Here is a 16,837-nt window from a genome sequence, read left to right as displayed (position 1 = left end):
TGTACTACCAAATTTAAGTTAAGTTACTTCACACAGTTCTGCATATCGTTCTGGGAACACAGAGTTTGGACCTACATCAGGTAAACCATATGAAGATACCTGGATCATCAATCCTTGACAAGATCAGTGAACATGGCAACCATCAAAAGTCGTTTCAAGAATAATGTTTATGATAAGTTTGTTTGATTGCTGTTTGTTGATCTCAAACACGCCGACAAAATAATCCATACTAAACATCCTATTCTCATCCAATGACAGAAATTATGAAGAAAGTATCAAGTGTTCAGGCTATGTGGACACACAATCCCACAAGTCACAGAGAAACCAACCATTTCCTGCATCCCTGCTGACAAGCGCAGGAGGCTGGCTGCTGTTCTCTAGTGGAATCACCAAAGAGAGCCCTAAGAAAAAATGTGAATCCAATACCGTTTGGAGTTGGAATGGTTCTAGTCTCACCTCGTCGGAGTGGTCCTTGCAGTCATACTCGTTGTCACAGCGGTACATGTAGGGGATGCAGCGCCCACTCAGACACTGTATCTGGTCAAAGCTGCAGCTGGTGTTGTAGCCTACAAGAAGCCATGGAGACACATTCATCAACAAACACATTAGAAGAAAGTGATCCTAATATTAAACGACTTCAGCTGTTCCACATCGGTCTGTAATTAATCAAGGCAGAGAGATCCTATGATTGGAACCATTCCATTTCCAGCCACATCATGATGGATGACATCAGAAATGGGCCTCGTGCATACGAAGGAATCAACTTGGGACTTCGCCACAACCTGGCAAATACACTAACAAACAGGCTACCACACTGACCCTGCAGAAAAAGAAGGGACTTGTGTTATCTATGGATTGTAATGTCTTACCACATGATTCATCCTCATCCGATCCATCTGCGCAGTCGTTGTCGTGGTCACACCTCCAGCTCTCGGGAATGCAGCGGTGTGAGTCTTTGCACATGGTGTAGTTTGCTGGACACTTGCGGTCTGCGGATGCAACACATGAACTGATGGATGAAAAATGGGCAACATACGCGGTCATGTCAAAAATCCATGACCAGTTTACACCCTTTTAATTTGCATTAGCCTGAGTCTGGTAACATGTGCTGGGGACAAGCAAAACTCCAATCACGATAGTATTTGAGAGACATCAGTCAGGACTGATTCCAGGTTGTAATTGTGACACAGACTCATTGTCACACTTGTAGACGCCTTGAATGGATTTGTGTCAACCCTATTTTACTGGTCCTAAGCGACGGGATAAAAACAAACCTGTTGACATTTTCCCTTTTATTCAGTTCCAACTTGTGGCAATACTGCAGTTCTATATTTTTTCAAAATCAAAGGTCTAAATGATACAAGTCTACAGAAACAACCATAATTGGAGTTTTACTTTTCTTCAGCTCACTTCTAGAATTTCTTAGGCTGCATTTACCGTCACAGTACTAACAATAGTATATATGAGACAATTGTAAGTCAACAATTTTACAGATAAGAACAGATGACAAAATTATTCACAACATTCAGTGCAATAATCCAACACTAACTCTGCCCACACTATGATCAGCCTATATGACAAGTAGTCCAACAGACAGTTTGTTACTAGTTATTCAAAGGGTGGAAATACATAAGAAATAATGTACCAGTCAGCCAATCACATTCCTTGGAAACATGAAAAATTGAAATGAGTTTACGAACACTTACTGCTGTTACAAGTATTGGCATGTTCGTCTCTCTCGTCGATACAGTCTGGCTCGCCGTCACACACAAACTGGGCATAGATACATCGCTGGTTTCCACAGGCGAACATGTCATCAGGGCAAGTCACATTACCTGGGAAACGTACATTAATTAAAATTAAACATAAGATTACATACGAGTTAGAGCAACACTAAAAAATGCTGAAATAAACTAGACTCTTGGTACCTCTATCTGGTTTGGCATGGAAAATTGGCCTTTGCAGGGATGGTCTATGAAGTCTGAACTTTTTAGAGTCGTAGACGAGATTATGAGTACAAAATTCTACTTCAGAAGGTGTACAGGCTCAAGGTTGAATTCACAGTATACTTACTGCAAGGACCCTCCTCTCCAACATCTTCATCAGACCGGTCAGGGCAGTCATAGTCTCCATCACACTTGAACTGGTTGTTGATGCAGCTCCCATCCTTGCACTGGAACTTAAAGTTCTCATCACACTTTGGCGGTGACTGATAATTAGGAATGTCTGCAAGTGAAACACAGAAAAATAATTCCTTCAGGAATGAAGAAAAGTGTAGGCAGGATGACCCCTATCACTGAAATACAACACCCAAGTGGGTGCATCTATTTGTGGAGAGAACTTATAAAGAAGGAAGCACAAGATTAGTAATTAACACATCCTTTTATTCTGCTTCTGCCTGATTGCCTACCTTCACAAGACAGCCTGTCATCAGTCAGTGTTCGGCCATTAGCACAGGCACACACTTTCCCGTCCGGCGTGGACAGGCAGAGGTCAGTGCAGCCTCCATTGTCCTTGGCACACGGTTTATCTCCTGTGGAACCAAACACAAAGAGTGAGGTTAATTCAGCTAAGTAATTTACAAATGACTCTCCTCATTCAATGAGTGAGTTAACGTATGACATTGTAAATTTAGAGTCAGTTAAAATTCTTTGTCTCTAATTACAGAAAACTTGAAATTTCTGATGGCGCTTTGTTCACATGACCATTAAGGTTCAAGGTCAGTGAGTTACCTGTGTCTGATTTTGCTTACCATCAACAGTTTGGGCCCTCCTATCAAACAACACCAGATCAAACAAAGGGGAGCTATCGGTGCGCAGATGGATGACCGAACTGTTTGTTTCATTGAATGTGTCCACCAATCCCTTGAGCGACTCTGTCCAGTACAGGTTGTCGTTGAAGAAGACGATGCCGTATGGGTGGCTGTGACTGACGGCCTCAAGATTTCGTTCAGTCTGTTTAAAATGACATCAAGTTAATGAAAAAGTTAAAGAACACCCCATTCATTCAGGAGTAAAAATAACAATTAAGGATAAAGCATTCTGTAACTTCTTCGGAATGGCATATATGAAAGTGTCTTGGATATTATGAATCATGAGCTCCACCCAGAATATCATGTTATGCATACCCGTCTGTCTGACCCATCTGTCAAGATACTGTCGATCCTGTCATAGTAAGCATCTGTCCAGTACAGTCTGTGATTGGCTGTGTCCAGAGTGAGGCTGTTGGGCCACTTGATTGTCTGGTTGACCAGGTCTCTGCGCCCGCTGCCATCCAGCGCTGCCTGTTCAATCTTAGCGACGATGTCACCTGGATGCCGCCACAGAAGGTCAATCCAGTACATCATGCTGAAGAAAATCAAGGTCATAATTATCAAAAATTAGAAAATATAATACTTAAAAGATACTACATTTGAAGTTTACACTTTAAAGCAATTCCAGCAAATATAACAATAACCTTCAAATAGTCCACTTATTCAGGGAAATGTAGATCACACAATAACCATGGTAGTAAGTAGTTCTAAGCAATCAGGTTTTCTCTAATTTATTTCATAAAAACATGATGGATCTATACAGCTCAAAAGAGTTGAACATGTGAAACGGTAAATAAATTAAGCTTACCCTTCATTTGGATCTACAACCATAGACCGTGGGTGGTTGGTACCGTTGACGACAGTGTAGACCATGGAGGTGTCGTTGAGCCTGACGACGTTGATGGACTGGTGGCCATCGTCAGTCCAGTATAAGTTATTGCCCACCCAGTCGATCGCCAGACCCTCACACCGAGTCACTCCTGAAACACACGACTGGGAAATAGATATGGTGTTCAGCAAACCATCGATACCAAACACCAGCTACCATGGCAACAGGTATTTCACTACCCACAATACACTTGGCTCAGATATGACCAAACAACTCAGTAACTGTGGGAAACAATGGTTAGTTAACATAATCCTTGGCTACAACATTGTGAACTAACACCACATTTATCATGACAAAAGGTATATTACCTACGTTTTAGAAGGATTGGCATCATTTTGACATAAAACCTCAGTAACCATGGCAATTAAGGCTAAGTTGCCATTATCTTTGGCTACATTGTGAACTAACACCACATTTATCATGACAAAAGGTATATTACCTACGTTTTAGAAGGATTGGCATTATTTTGACATAAGACCTCAGTAACCATGGCAATTCAGGCTAAGTTGCTATTATCTTTGGCTACATTGTGACCAAACACCTTAGTAACCATGACAATCATGCTTGGCTCCAACCTTCTATATCCAAGCACAGTCACAGCTACGTACCTGAATCCAGAAACAATTCAGATTCCCCTTCGCTGTCCACATTCCGCCTCCGTATCTGCATCTTGCTCACATCAGACAAGTAGATATCACCCGTTGAGGAATGTGGTGCCAGTGCGATTGGTCGGTTGAGATTCTGGATCGGTACCATGACATCATGAGCAATGTTCGGGTCCAATGAAATGCCATGTACACTTCCCTGCTGAGCGCTGGCATACAGCAAGAACCTGTCTGGTATGCTCTCTGAAACCATTATAATAATTTAGTTTTAAACCACTGAAACTATTTGTTACGTCATGGCTTGTGCATACCATCTGGAGCTCAACAGTGTAGGAAGAAATTAATACAGTTGTAAGTTAGGTGTAATTATAGATAACCACGGGTATGTTTATTTATCTCGCTGCAAGTACAATGGACGTGTGTACTCACTTTCACACTGTGTTCCATTGTTCAGTCTGAAGCCAGCTGTACAGGCACATGTAGCTTGGACACCACCACTCACAACTGGCATCGGAATACAGATCTGGCTGCACTTGTTCTGTTGAATTTGGACGTTTTCTGTATGAAAAAAACATACCAACAAACAGGCATGAACACTTAGCAAGAATCTAAGAGTCATACAAACAAGAGAACATAAAAAAAACAACTTTGACAATCAAAGGGGAAAAGATGTGGATGAATGCTCTCTGCACAGCAAACTATCTCACCAACCTCAACTCTGGTTCTGCACACAAACTACACTACTTACTGTGTCCAGGCTGTCTGACTGAGTGCACCACCTGCAGGGCGCCAGGCTTGATGACATCTTTCTTGATGACTTGTGGAGCTATGGTGCGGTCATACCGGTGGAGTAGCACAATGCTGTGGTTGCGCTTTTGTAGGTTCGACACATAGAGGTCATTTTCAAAAAGTGTCAGTCCATACCGAGGTTTTATCTGAAACCAAGGAAACAGGAGGTTAACAAGGTTTACTAAGAAGACTTTATGTTCAGGTTAGAACATCATAAACTGTTAATGTTTCATTCATCATAGAGCTGAACACAACACACCCACTGTTTCAGCTAAAAGTCTGGGACAAAGGTGAGACAGTAGGGTCAAAGAACATCTTCACAGTCTTGACAAACCAGGTAACTTATACATAGCTAACTGTGACCTGACAATGATCACAAGTCTCCATCACTTTCAGCAACATTCCAGCAATATCATGTGGGGAATCATTGCCAGCTCTGTGGCGTGACGAGTGAACGCTTTAAGCACTAAGCTACTCCACCACTACAAGTCTCACATCTGTTCCAGGGGACACTGTTCTCCTGTTGCTGCCATCATAGTCTGCCCGCTCCACGAGGTTGAGGAAGGTGTCTCCCCAGTACACGTGTCTGTTAGCGTAGTCAAGGGTGATGCCGCTGGGGTGGACAATCTTCCGTGTTACGATGCCACGTGCTTCAGAACCATCAAGATTTGCTCTCCCAATCTTGGACTGTGATGACCAGTCTGCATAGAACAGATACCTGAAACCCAGTGTCAACCAGCGTCTTGACTCAACCAGTGAGATCTACTTACAGAATCTAGGTCCATCAGTAACATTGATTTCTACATTCAAACTTCCGACTAGTGAATTAATTCGTGGGCTAGTCTGACTGGCTAGCAAAATTCGGAAAGTGTTTCATTGTGATGCACATATACTGCACAAACAACATACACTTTGGACCTGTGAAAGTCCATGTTAGAATATTTGCCTCCAGTAACCCATGTTTGTCGTAAGAGGAGACAGGATTGGGTGGTCAGACTTGCTGACTAAGTTGACACGTCATTGGTTCGCAATTGCACAGATTTATGCTCATGCACTTGATCACTGGATTGTTTGGTCCAGACAGATTATTTACAGACGGCCGCCATATAGCGGGAATAATGCTGAGTGCAAAATTAACTCACCCACTTACATCCTGGTGTTTTCAATATTGTAAGGCAAAGATGTTTCACATTATTTAAACTATTTATTCAACTAACCTAATAGGATATATTTATCTATTTCACACTAGAATATCACCTGTTTCCCACAAAAATAACGTTGACGACATCATTTGGGTGAAACAGTAGCCGAACACCACATGCAGGTAGTTTACATGTGTTTTCCACGATGAGAAATACTTTTCCCTCTACGAGAGAGTGTTGTTCACGTGGCTTCCTGTTTATACATTGCCTGTCACTAGCACACGACTGATCTTACAGAATTTCGCACACTATTTTTTCCTGTACAGACAACTGACTTTGCATCTGAAGTAGTATTAACCATCTCAGGTTAGTAATACTGATGTTTGTTTGCTTTTTCCATAACTTAATTTCTGGATTTCAATCGTCAATACAACTACTCACAACAGCAACTGGCCATCTGCCCTGCCAGTGAAAGTGTTTGTGCACTCTGCAATTGTCGGAATCACCAGAACGCCCAATTCAGCTTGCTGTGGGTTACATGTTACCAACACAGAATACCCACTACAAGTATCAATGCAAGTATGACACAGAATGTATATCATATACTACATCCACTCTAAATACATACATCACTTATGACATACCCTCTGGATGCATCAACGGCAATACTCTTAGGCTGACTTATTCCATGGTTGAGCACTGTCAGACAATGTTCACCAGTGGATGTGCACAGGAAGATTTGATCTCGTTTGTCGTCAGCAAAATACCAGTTTCCCGACATCCAGTCCTTGGCAATTTGATTGACAGCTGAAGAGAAAGTCCACAATAAAAATACAGCAAACTTACATATACAACAGGCTGTGATTCCTAACACTTGGGAAACCATGAACAGAGCCGTGAGTCCTGACACTTGGGAAACTATGAACAGAGCCGTGAGTCCTGACACTTGGGAAACTATGAACAGAGCCGTGAGTCCTAACACTTGGGAAACTATGAACAGAGCTGTGAGTCCTAACACTTGGGAAACTATGAACAGAGCGGTGAATCCTGAGACTAGGGAAACTATGAAAAGAGCGGTGAATCCTGAGACTAGGGAAACCATGAACAGAGCCGTGAGTCCTGAGACTAGGGAAACTATGAACAGAGCTGTGAGTCCTGAGACTAGGGAAACTATGAACAGAGCCATGAATCCTGAGACTAGGGAAACCATGAACAGAGCCGCGAGTCCTGAGACTAGGGAAACCATGAACAGGGCCATGAGTTCTGACATTAAGGAAACCCTGCATTGTGAATTATCAAATCAATACCAATGGTTGATATCACGAGCATCATAACTACACTATCAAAAGAATGCTGACAATAACATACCTTGTTACCCAGCCTGACCAGCACATCAAATTTGTCACAAAACCTATAGTAGCAGACACCCACATAGGGTTTAATAGTGTATTCATGATCCATGGTACAGGAACAAGATTGACATTATCATGAATACATGCTAACTTTCAAAGACAAGATTGTAAACACTACCACTGCTGCTGTCATAAAACGGTTGTGAATGTAGTACCCAATGTGGTGACACTCACATGTAAGCTTGAAGTGGGTGTGTATCGTCCACTGTTTAGAGCTGTCACGTAGGTCTGCACACTGAAGCTGATTATCTCCCTTGGTGTGATTGTAGGATAACTGAAATGATGACCCGAACATAGATATTACATTTTTTTTTGACAAATATTAAGGAAATACTTGCTTGAAAACAGTCAACTCAGATAACTAGATATCTCAATGGGTTTAGAGCTAGAACTGCTTTAACAACATAAGCAGGATAACCTCAACATCCCTATACATTTTACACAGATAATTTATTTGTTCTGTCTATTATAGATGCATTTCCATGAACCTTATGAGACTGAGGTAAAATATGATGACACAACGCCATTTAGAAAGTGTTTAATTGTAGCAGGTTATATTTGGGATTACACTTTATAAGTAAATTACAGATTCTAGTCCTTTATGAGTTGAGCTCCAAGTCGGATTCAAATCTACACCCTCAGAGTCAGGCACCTAATCGCCAGCACACACAGTCAGCTGCTTATCTTCTCAGTATCCTAACCCTGTAGAAGTTGCAGAGGCCCAGTGAATCCCAAATGTGACACAACCCCGAAAGTACTAGAATCTGTACTTTACTGACAAAGTGAAGTAAAAAAGCTCTTGATGTTCCTGTACTTAAGAAAAAACATAGTCCAGCAGCATCTCCTTAGCCTGTTGTTTTTGTGGGTGTTGGCTTCTTGTAGCAGTTGTAGTCTACTGCTGACAAACTAACACAGGGCAAGCCTATAAAATGAACACCTTTACCTTAGCTACCCTGAGACAAACTTGTCAGACAGAGAATTAACTGTGTCACGAAATGTTCCTGTAGCACCTTACCCAGCAGGCAGATTTGTTCTGGTAGTCAAAATCTAGTGTTGTGATTCTGTCACCGGTGATGTTGAAGGATGTAGATATGGTGTTGGTAGACAGGTCGATAAGAAGGAGGTTGCCGTAGTTAGCAACGAGAAGTTTGGCAGGTGCAGCTGCAACCAACAAACAAAACATGACAGAAATACAGCGACTCACTTGCAAGAATGTGATAACCCTTAATTACACATTTCAACATCTCACAGCACAACGCATTGCAAATTCAATTTAATGGTGTCATATCTGTAAGTAATCAAGCTCCAAACTGGAATAACTATCTCCTGAATAACAATAACATGGTTGTGTACATGACAGCTGTGAACATGAATGTTTCTCTGTACATGCTCCAAGTTGCCCTAGCATGTCAAATGAAAGTTAGAGGTGATGAATCCTTACAACTGATAGCTTTGCATCGTCCCATCTTCCCTGCCTGGTACCCAGCCACACAGGAACAGTTGTAGCTGCCATTAGTATTGTCACAGTTTTGGTCACAGAATCCATCAATTTCACACTCATTAAAATCTGTAACATAAAACATATTCTGATTTGGCTACATATAAATTCCAAGCTTCATCGAGGACTGAATAATCAGCAATATCAGTTACATCACATGGTCCTATGGTCAGCAATATGTCGGTTATACCACATGGTCCAGCCGTCAGCAATATCTCAGGTATATCACATGGTCCTGCTGTCAGTAACATCACAGTTACATCACATGGCCCAGCCGTCAGCAATATCTCAGTTATTTCACATGGTCCTGCTGTCAGTAACATCACAGTTACATCACATGATCCTACTGACAGCAATATCTCAGTTATATCACATGGTCCTATTGTTTGCAATATCTCAGTTATACCACATGGCCCAGCTGTCAGCAATATCTCAGGTATATCCCATGGTCCTGCTGTCAACTATATCTAAGTTATATCAGGTAGTACCTGTTGTCAGCAATATCTCAGTTATATCACATGCTCCTGATGTCAGCAATATCTCAGTTATATCACACGGTCCTGCAGTGAATAATATCACAGTTACATCACATGGTCCTATTGTCAGCAATATCTCACTTATATCACACAGTCCTACTTTCAGCAATATCTTAGTCACATCGTACTTGCCAGCTTCAGTGGACAGAGAGATTTAGAGAGATGTACTTACCCACACATTTGACTGGATTCTTGTCACTGATCTGCTGTCCCTGCTGACAGTAACATTGTGGACCTTTCAGTGTTTCCTTGCACATGTACTCACACTGCTGCTGTCGACATGCGTAGTTGGCTGGCAAACAATCAACATGCAGCATGAGACATACAAACATCACACACATGTACTTAGTGGACACTACCTCTCATCTTGTACAGTCGCTGGATGAAGCTTATATTGTGAACATATATTTAGCGACAACATTCCATTAAATACTCATTTATCTATTTTGTCACTAGCAATAATCTCTTCCACAGAATAATCATTGAGTTAAATGGGTTCTATTCTGTGGGCAACAATAGTAAATATATAGCAATTTAAGAGAAAACAAACCATCTAGAGCACTCTTCCCTGAGCTAATGATATGCTTGATGATGGCCAACCTCAATATACATTCTGCAGGTATGAGGGTTATCCAATCTCATTTCACCATCAAAATTTCCGTTTTTTCAAGTGTTTATTTCAGGTATCAGAGGAAAATATCAAAGTTGACTTTGTGTCCCCTGGCCCTAGGATGACCCATCATCCCCCAGATCACCTGTCTTTTTCCTTCCCCTCTTCATCATCTGAGACCCCCAGTATCACCCACCACTCTCCAGCATCACCCCTCACCCCCAGGACTACCCATCCCTTCCAAGGATCACCCCTCATCTCCAGGATCATCCATCAAGCCCAGGATCACCCCTCACCCCAAGATCACCCATCACCTCCAGGATCACCCATCACTATTAAGATCACCCTTCACACCCATGATCACCTGTCACCTCCAGGACCATGCGCCAAGCCCAGGATCTCTCATCACCTGAAGGATCTCTCATCACCCCCAGGATCATCTATCACCCCAGAATCACCCACTGCCCCTAGGATCAAGCATCAACTCCACCACCCCCACTGGGATCAGCCACCACCTCTAGGATCACATGCCACACCCAAAACTCCCCCTCCAGAATCACCTACCACAGTGTGCTCCCTCGTCAGCACCATTATCTTCACAGTCCACCACCGAGTCACAGACCTTCTCTAGGGGAATACAGTGGAAAGTGCCCGGACATAAATACTGGTTTGGAAGACACTTAAAGTTGTCAATGGGTTCACCTGAAACATGGTCACAGCACTCTCAACACTAGTCCTCAGTACACAACAGGAGACAGAGCAAGGGTGTGTCAAGTCACCAATACCATGTTGATGAGGTTTCAGAAGAAAATACAAATAATATTTACTACTTTTCAACACATTAATCCTATCAATATTTACATTGTACTGTAATTAAATGGAATGATAATGAAAACTGTGGTATGAAAACCATTAAGACAAAACATAACTCTCATTTATAACAAAGTTAAATGATTCTTTCAAAAGAAGTAACAAGTGAAATAATGATAAAAACTTCAAATATTATGAGCGTAAGTTCAGACTTACCATTATACTACCTTCAGATTTGCATATGCTCAAACTTTACAATCTAATATTTACCTTTAGAATGAAACAAATTTAGACAAAAATATTCAGCAAAAGAAAAGAATCGAAATTTTTATGTGCCCGAAACTGGATGTCATGTCGGTGATGAAACATCATGACATCATGTCACATACAGTGCCTCCAATAAGTTGCTTGACAGCAGTTACTGTGTGTCACAGAGCATGCACACACAGGACAGACACAATGCAGTGCTACATAAGCAGGTAGTCAGCATGACGACACTGGGCAAAACAACATCAGCGACAACAACATCAGCAATACCACACAACACTCTAATAGGGCTTATTCATCAACACTACTCAAAATTTGACAGAGATACCAATGTATGGAAGCCTCCAAGGAACATAAATGTCAACACTGTAAGTAATCAGTCATGGCTCTACAGAAGTATCTCGGTTAAATGTTAAGCAGTGTAAGTTTTCATGAAATCATAATTTGAAATTAAGAATTTAATTGTTTCAGTTGTTTAAATGTTTTGTGTATAATTTGCAATTTTGTAACCAATTTTTTTTGTATTCTTTTATCATAAATTTCAACACTAATATATGGCAAACTGAAGGTTTGTTTAGAAAACATTTGACACAACACTGTGACACAAGCATGATATGATCCATCGGTGATGAAACATGATATGTAACCGTAAACTCTAGCGTGATATGATGTAGCAGTGACAAAAGCATGATATCTAATAGTAAAACTAGCATGATATGAATCAGCAGTGACAGAAACATGATATCTCTATAAAACCAAGACATGACATCTCATCATAATCAAGACATGATTTCTCATAGTAAAATTAGCATGATATAAAAATTATAAAACAGCAGGAACAGAAACATGATAATTCATGGCACCATCAGCCTGATATCCCATGGAAGAACTGGAACAATACAGCCTAATGTTGACACTTCATGTCATACCTTATGGTCGTACAAGCATGAGAAGATCTCCCAATGTCCACAAGTAGAATATGTAAAGATAACCTGAACATGATATCTCTTGACAAAACTAGTATGATATCATCCAAATGGGATAGAAGTACAATACATCATAGAAAAACCAGCAAGACATGGACCAAGAATGCTACAAGCTGGGGATGTCCCCCTGTATCTGATGGATCGGACCTGTCACTAATGGGATGCCATGAAGCTGGGAATTACTACTACCACCATTACAAGGAATGAAATTATCATATATATCTTCTTGTTTGCTCATCACTGAATTTTAGTCATACATCATAAGGACATATGGGGGTGAAACAGTATGCTTTTACCACAGTATGGTACATAGTGTGGTACAAGACCTTCAGTTCAGTCTGTTTCAGTTCCGTATATGAAATAAGATCATAAAGAAGATAAGAAAAACATACAGATTTGAACAGAATTATTCAACTTCTAGACATTTTAAAAATGGTTTAAAAAGGTTAATAAAATGATGGTGCAGAAACTAAAATATAGATTTTTTTATTGCATTACTGTACACGACATAAAAGGCAAAATACTGTCGTTCTACTAAGACTGTGGTATACCATTTGACCCCTAATGGCACACTTACATGCTTCTGAACAATGATATATCCATGACTTCACAGCCATGTGCATGGACTGATCCCAGTAAATATTATCTTCACTCAGGTTGTACATAGGTTCACATGATACTAATTCTCTTTCACAACAGATAATGTACTACTGACAGAGTTGTCATAAATGATATCTCTTACACAGATGAACCACTAACCTCGTCCTTATACCTGTTCCACAGATGAACCACTAACCTCGTCCTTATACCTGTTCCACAGATGAACCATTAACCTCGTCCTTATACCTGTTCCACAGATGAACCACTAACCTCGACATTATACCTGTTACACAGATGAACCTCTAACCTCATCTCTATACCTGTTACACAGATGAACCACTAACCTCGTCTTTATACCTGTTCCACAGATGAACCTCTAACCTCGACATTATGCCTGTTACACAGATGAACCACTAACCTCGTCATTATACCTGTTACACAGATGAACCACTAACCTCGTCTTTATACCAGTTCCACAGATGAACCTCTAACCTCGACATTATGCCTGTTACACAGATGAACCACTAACCTCGTCATTATACCTGTTACACAGATGAACCTCTAACCTCGTCTTTATACCTGTTACACAGATGAACCACTAACCTCGACATTATACCTGTTACACAGATGAACCACTAACCTCGTCCTTATACCTGTTACACAGATGAACCACTAACCTCGTCTTTATACCTGTTCCACAGATGAACCTCTAACCTCGACATTATGCCTGTTACACAGATGAACCACTAACCTTGTTGTCAGGGATGTCAGAATTCCCCGGTGCATCGTCGGCAAGCTTTGCATTATACGATACACAATTCATGTGATTTCATAATGATATGGGTTTTATTTCATATATACTGATAACTATTTTGAGTCTTAACACATTCTTTCTTGTTTATTTTACTCAAAATAGTAAATGTGACTTGTTCAAAGCTGCTGGGTAGATGTCCTTTCTCTAATAATCCCTACTTATAGCAGAAATTACTTGGATTAGTTATTTACTGATTTTCATTGAACTATGGTTTCAACATCAGACACCTTACCACTGCGGTAATGGCTGCTTGTAATGCACAAAATGTTGAAAATGACGCATCCCAATACATACCATATCGTGACCACAGTATTGTATAATGAGGCACCTATATCGTGACACAACTACTCGTCATGATATCTGTTAGAGATGAACCATTAGCCACGTCATGACATCTGTAACCGATATGAACCACTAACCTCGTCATGAAGTAATGATACCTGACACTACCAGAAAACCAACAGATGAAATGCACAATGATTCTGCTCAGAAATCTCTCAAATGGCTCTATACTGCTCAAAAGAAGCTACGGAACATCCAGTGTTTCATATGACTGTATTTAATGTGGACTGGCTTGTCTGGGCACAATAACTATGTATGAGACGAACTAGCTACCTTGACAACATGTGACAATAAAGGGAAATAGACAGCATGTGGAAAAGATTATTTTTTGTCAGTTCATGTGTGCAAATCAGTCTAGGAGTGAATTGATTACATACAAGGTTAGGGACCATGAACATCTTGAGGGACATTTTGAAGAAATTGTGCACTCAGTCTTGACTACAAAAATGCCCCTAAAATATCCATAATCACTAAATGTTTTGTACTGGCTATATATAACTGTGGGTGTGACATCTACATGTATACAATGACAGAGTCGGAATTGTAATAGAAGTGCAAGTAAAATGTGTTAATGGTTATATGAATTCCACATGATCCTCTTGTTAGATGCATATGTTCACAAACTATCTGTTGATGAAATACTAGCTAAAAAGAGTCATCAACAAAGTTAAGGATGAAAAATTATAATGATGCATTAATGTAACTAGTTATCGCAAGAAAACATTGATTTGTTCAGCTTTCTTGCCTGACACGATGAAGGAGAAGGCGAATTTAGAATAAATTAAAGGACTGATGATTGGCCAGAAGCATGAGTGTATATTGATATTTATTCACTGCTAGTTTCAGAAGAAGATTTAAAACCTTCTATTTCTGGGCTTCAATGGTAGGTCAAAGCTAAGCATATGTTGACAATTGTGTTATGTGTCTGCTTGTTACAAGACAAAAACACATTTAATTCAAAATCAAAAATAGAAACATGAAGCAGGCAAAGAAGCCAATATAACTGAACCAAGAAATGAATACCCCAATGTTTAGAGAATATTCAATGTTGAAAGGAAATATACGTCAAAGTTTAACAAAATCAATGCAAAATGAATTTTCTTTTAAAAAACCCCAAAAAGCTTTGAAACAGAAAAAAGAAAGAAGCCCCCAAACATACTGAGTTAATGTTTTTATCTCCATGACATATTTTTCTTCTCCCTAAAATATTAACAATCAAAATACAGGCGAATAGCCATTAATCCCAATGATATCTATAATATATTTTTTATATTTACCAATTCACATTCTACACTTTTGTGTTAATACACATATTTCCCCTTTCAGCATCTGCTATGCACATACCTAGGTATCAATTATTCCCATTCACATCTACTCTTGAATTACATTTTCATTGACTCCCCAATCTCATCAATAACACCTGTAATACTTATTGTTTTCTTCCATTTTCATGTACACGAGCAACAAAACCAACTACCCCTTGATTCCCCTTCTACATCAGTAATCTGCAATACACTGACACATACAACCACCCTACTCACATCTACACCTGCAGCAAATACCCATAATTCCCCATCTCCACTTGCAGCAAATACCCATATCCCCTATCTACACCTGCTGCATACATCCATAATTCCCCATCTACACCAGCTGTAAATGCCCATAATTCCCCATCTATACCTGCTGTACCTACTCAGAATTCATCATCAACAGCTGCTGTATATACTAATAATTCCCAGTCTACACATGCTGTTTACATCCATTATTCCCAACTACATTTGTTATAAATGCCCATAATCCTCTATCTACTCCTGCCTTGTACATCAAATTATTTTACATGTACATTAAGCATGATGAAGTGTCGAGGAAGTTATGATGAAGGTGATGGTGTACACACAGTATGAGACAAGCGGTGAACTAGTAGCATCAGCAGTAATCACATGACCAGGAGCCAAAAAGCAAAGCTGGTTGGGTGTGTTGCAATATCAAAACTGCTCACCAGAAACTAGTTCCATATTGCAACATACAGTACTAGTTTCTTGATAACAGATTCAGTTTTGAGTGGTTTAATTGTAAAGAGAGTTTTAAAACTTGAGTTGAAATATAAAACATATTTTCATATTTATCAAACGTCATCACCAGAAACAACCCACTCTCCTGTGTGATCATTACTTGCAATGCACCCATGTTTACGCCCAACCCGCTACCACAAAGAATGATGGGAAATGGTATGATGGTATGGATACCGACCTCGTGCACGTTTCCCGCCCTTAAGTTTCACGCCTGGGATATGACACAGGATGCCATTAGTACAGAAACTTCTTGGATGCACATAACTGGCACCCACCATAGCAACCGAACATATTCCTTGACAACATTCCACAGAACACTAAAAAATGCCAAAAATTGTTCCAAAATTCACATTCAAAATTTACCTTTGGGGGTTCTATCTTAAATGCTTCATGTACTATTACATAAGAGTACATTACAATCTGATTGGTCAGTATGAAGAATATCTCATTTATACATCTACATTACAGAAAATTCATCAGGATGAAATAGAGTATCTAGGAGCTAGTTTCAATGGTAAGTAGATGGTCAAACTTCAAGGTTTTAGAAAATTTCAGAGATGTAAGAAACGTAAAAGATACAGCTGAAGAACAAACACGTCAATGCGTAAACTCTCACAACCAAGAGATCAAATATCACAGATTTTGGAACTCTG

General features: G+C 40.1%; 1 protein-coding gene across 3 annotated transcripts in view; it reads right to left on the bottom strand.

Annotated features, from left to right (window-relative positions):
• LOC137298950 (low-density lipoprotein receptor-related protein 1-like) overlaps positions 1–16,837 on the bottom strand; it is a 158,475-nt gene that overhangs the window by 65,389 nt on the left and 76,249 nt on the right. For 2 of the 3 annotated variants that reach the window (XM_067831342.1, XM_067831343.1), the window contains exons 5-23: positions 16,363–16,395; positions 10,858–10,995; positions 9,856–9,975; positions 9,091–9,216; positions 8,665–8,810; positions 7,824–7,923; positions 6,882–7,044; positions 5,591–5,813; positions 5,055–5,241; positions 4,736–4,864; positions 4,310–4,549; positions 3,621–3,792; positions 3,128–3,347; positions 2,753–2,954; positions 2,411–2,533; positions 2,074–2,226; positions 1,707–1,835; positions 870–989; positions 457–566 (exon numbers count right to left, since the gene is read on the bottom strand). In XM_067831342.1, coding sequence (XP_067687443.1) covers positions 457–566; positions 870–989; positions 1,707–1,835; positions 2,074–2,226; positions 2,411–2,533; positions 2,753–2,954; positions 3,128–3,347; positions 3,621–3,792; positions 4,310–4,549; positions 4,736–4,864; positions 5,055–5,241; positions 5,591–5,813; positions 6,882–7,044; positions 7,824–7,923; positions 8,665–8,810; positions 9,091–9,216; positions 9,856–9,975; positions 10,858–10,995; positions 16,363–16,395 — 2,834 coding nt within the window. The remainder of the gene's footprint in view (positions 1–456; positions 567–869; positions 990–1,706; positions 1,836–2,073; positions 2,227–2,410; positions 2,534–2,752; positions 2,955–3,127; positions 3,348–3,620; positions 3,793–4,309; positions 4,550–4,735; positions 4,865–5,054; positions 5,242–5,590; positions 5,814–6,881; positions 7,045–7,823; positions 7,924–8,664; positions 8,811–9,090; positions 9,217–9,855; positions 9,976–10,857; positions 10,996–16,362; positions 16,396–16,837) is intronic. The other variant, XM_067831344.1, reaches the window with a different exon arrangement.

Source organism: Haliotis asinina, chromosome 10, assembly GCF_037392515.1.
Source record: "Haliotis asinina isolate JCU_RB_2024 chromosome 10, JCU_Hal_asi_v2, whole genome shotgun sequence".
Taxonomy (NCBI): domain Eukaryota; kingdom Metazoa; phylum Mollusca; class Gastropoda; order Lepetellida; family Haliotidae; genus Haliotis; species Haliotis asinina.
Note: the sequence above shows the minus strand (reverse complement) of the source record. Positions and strands in the feature narration are given on the sequence as shown.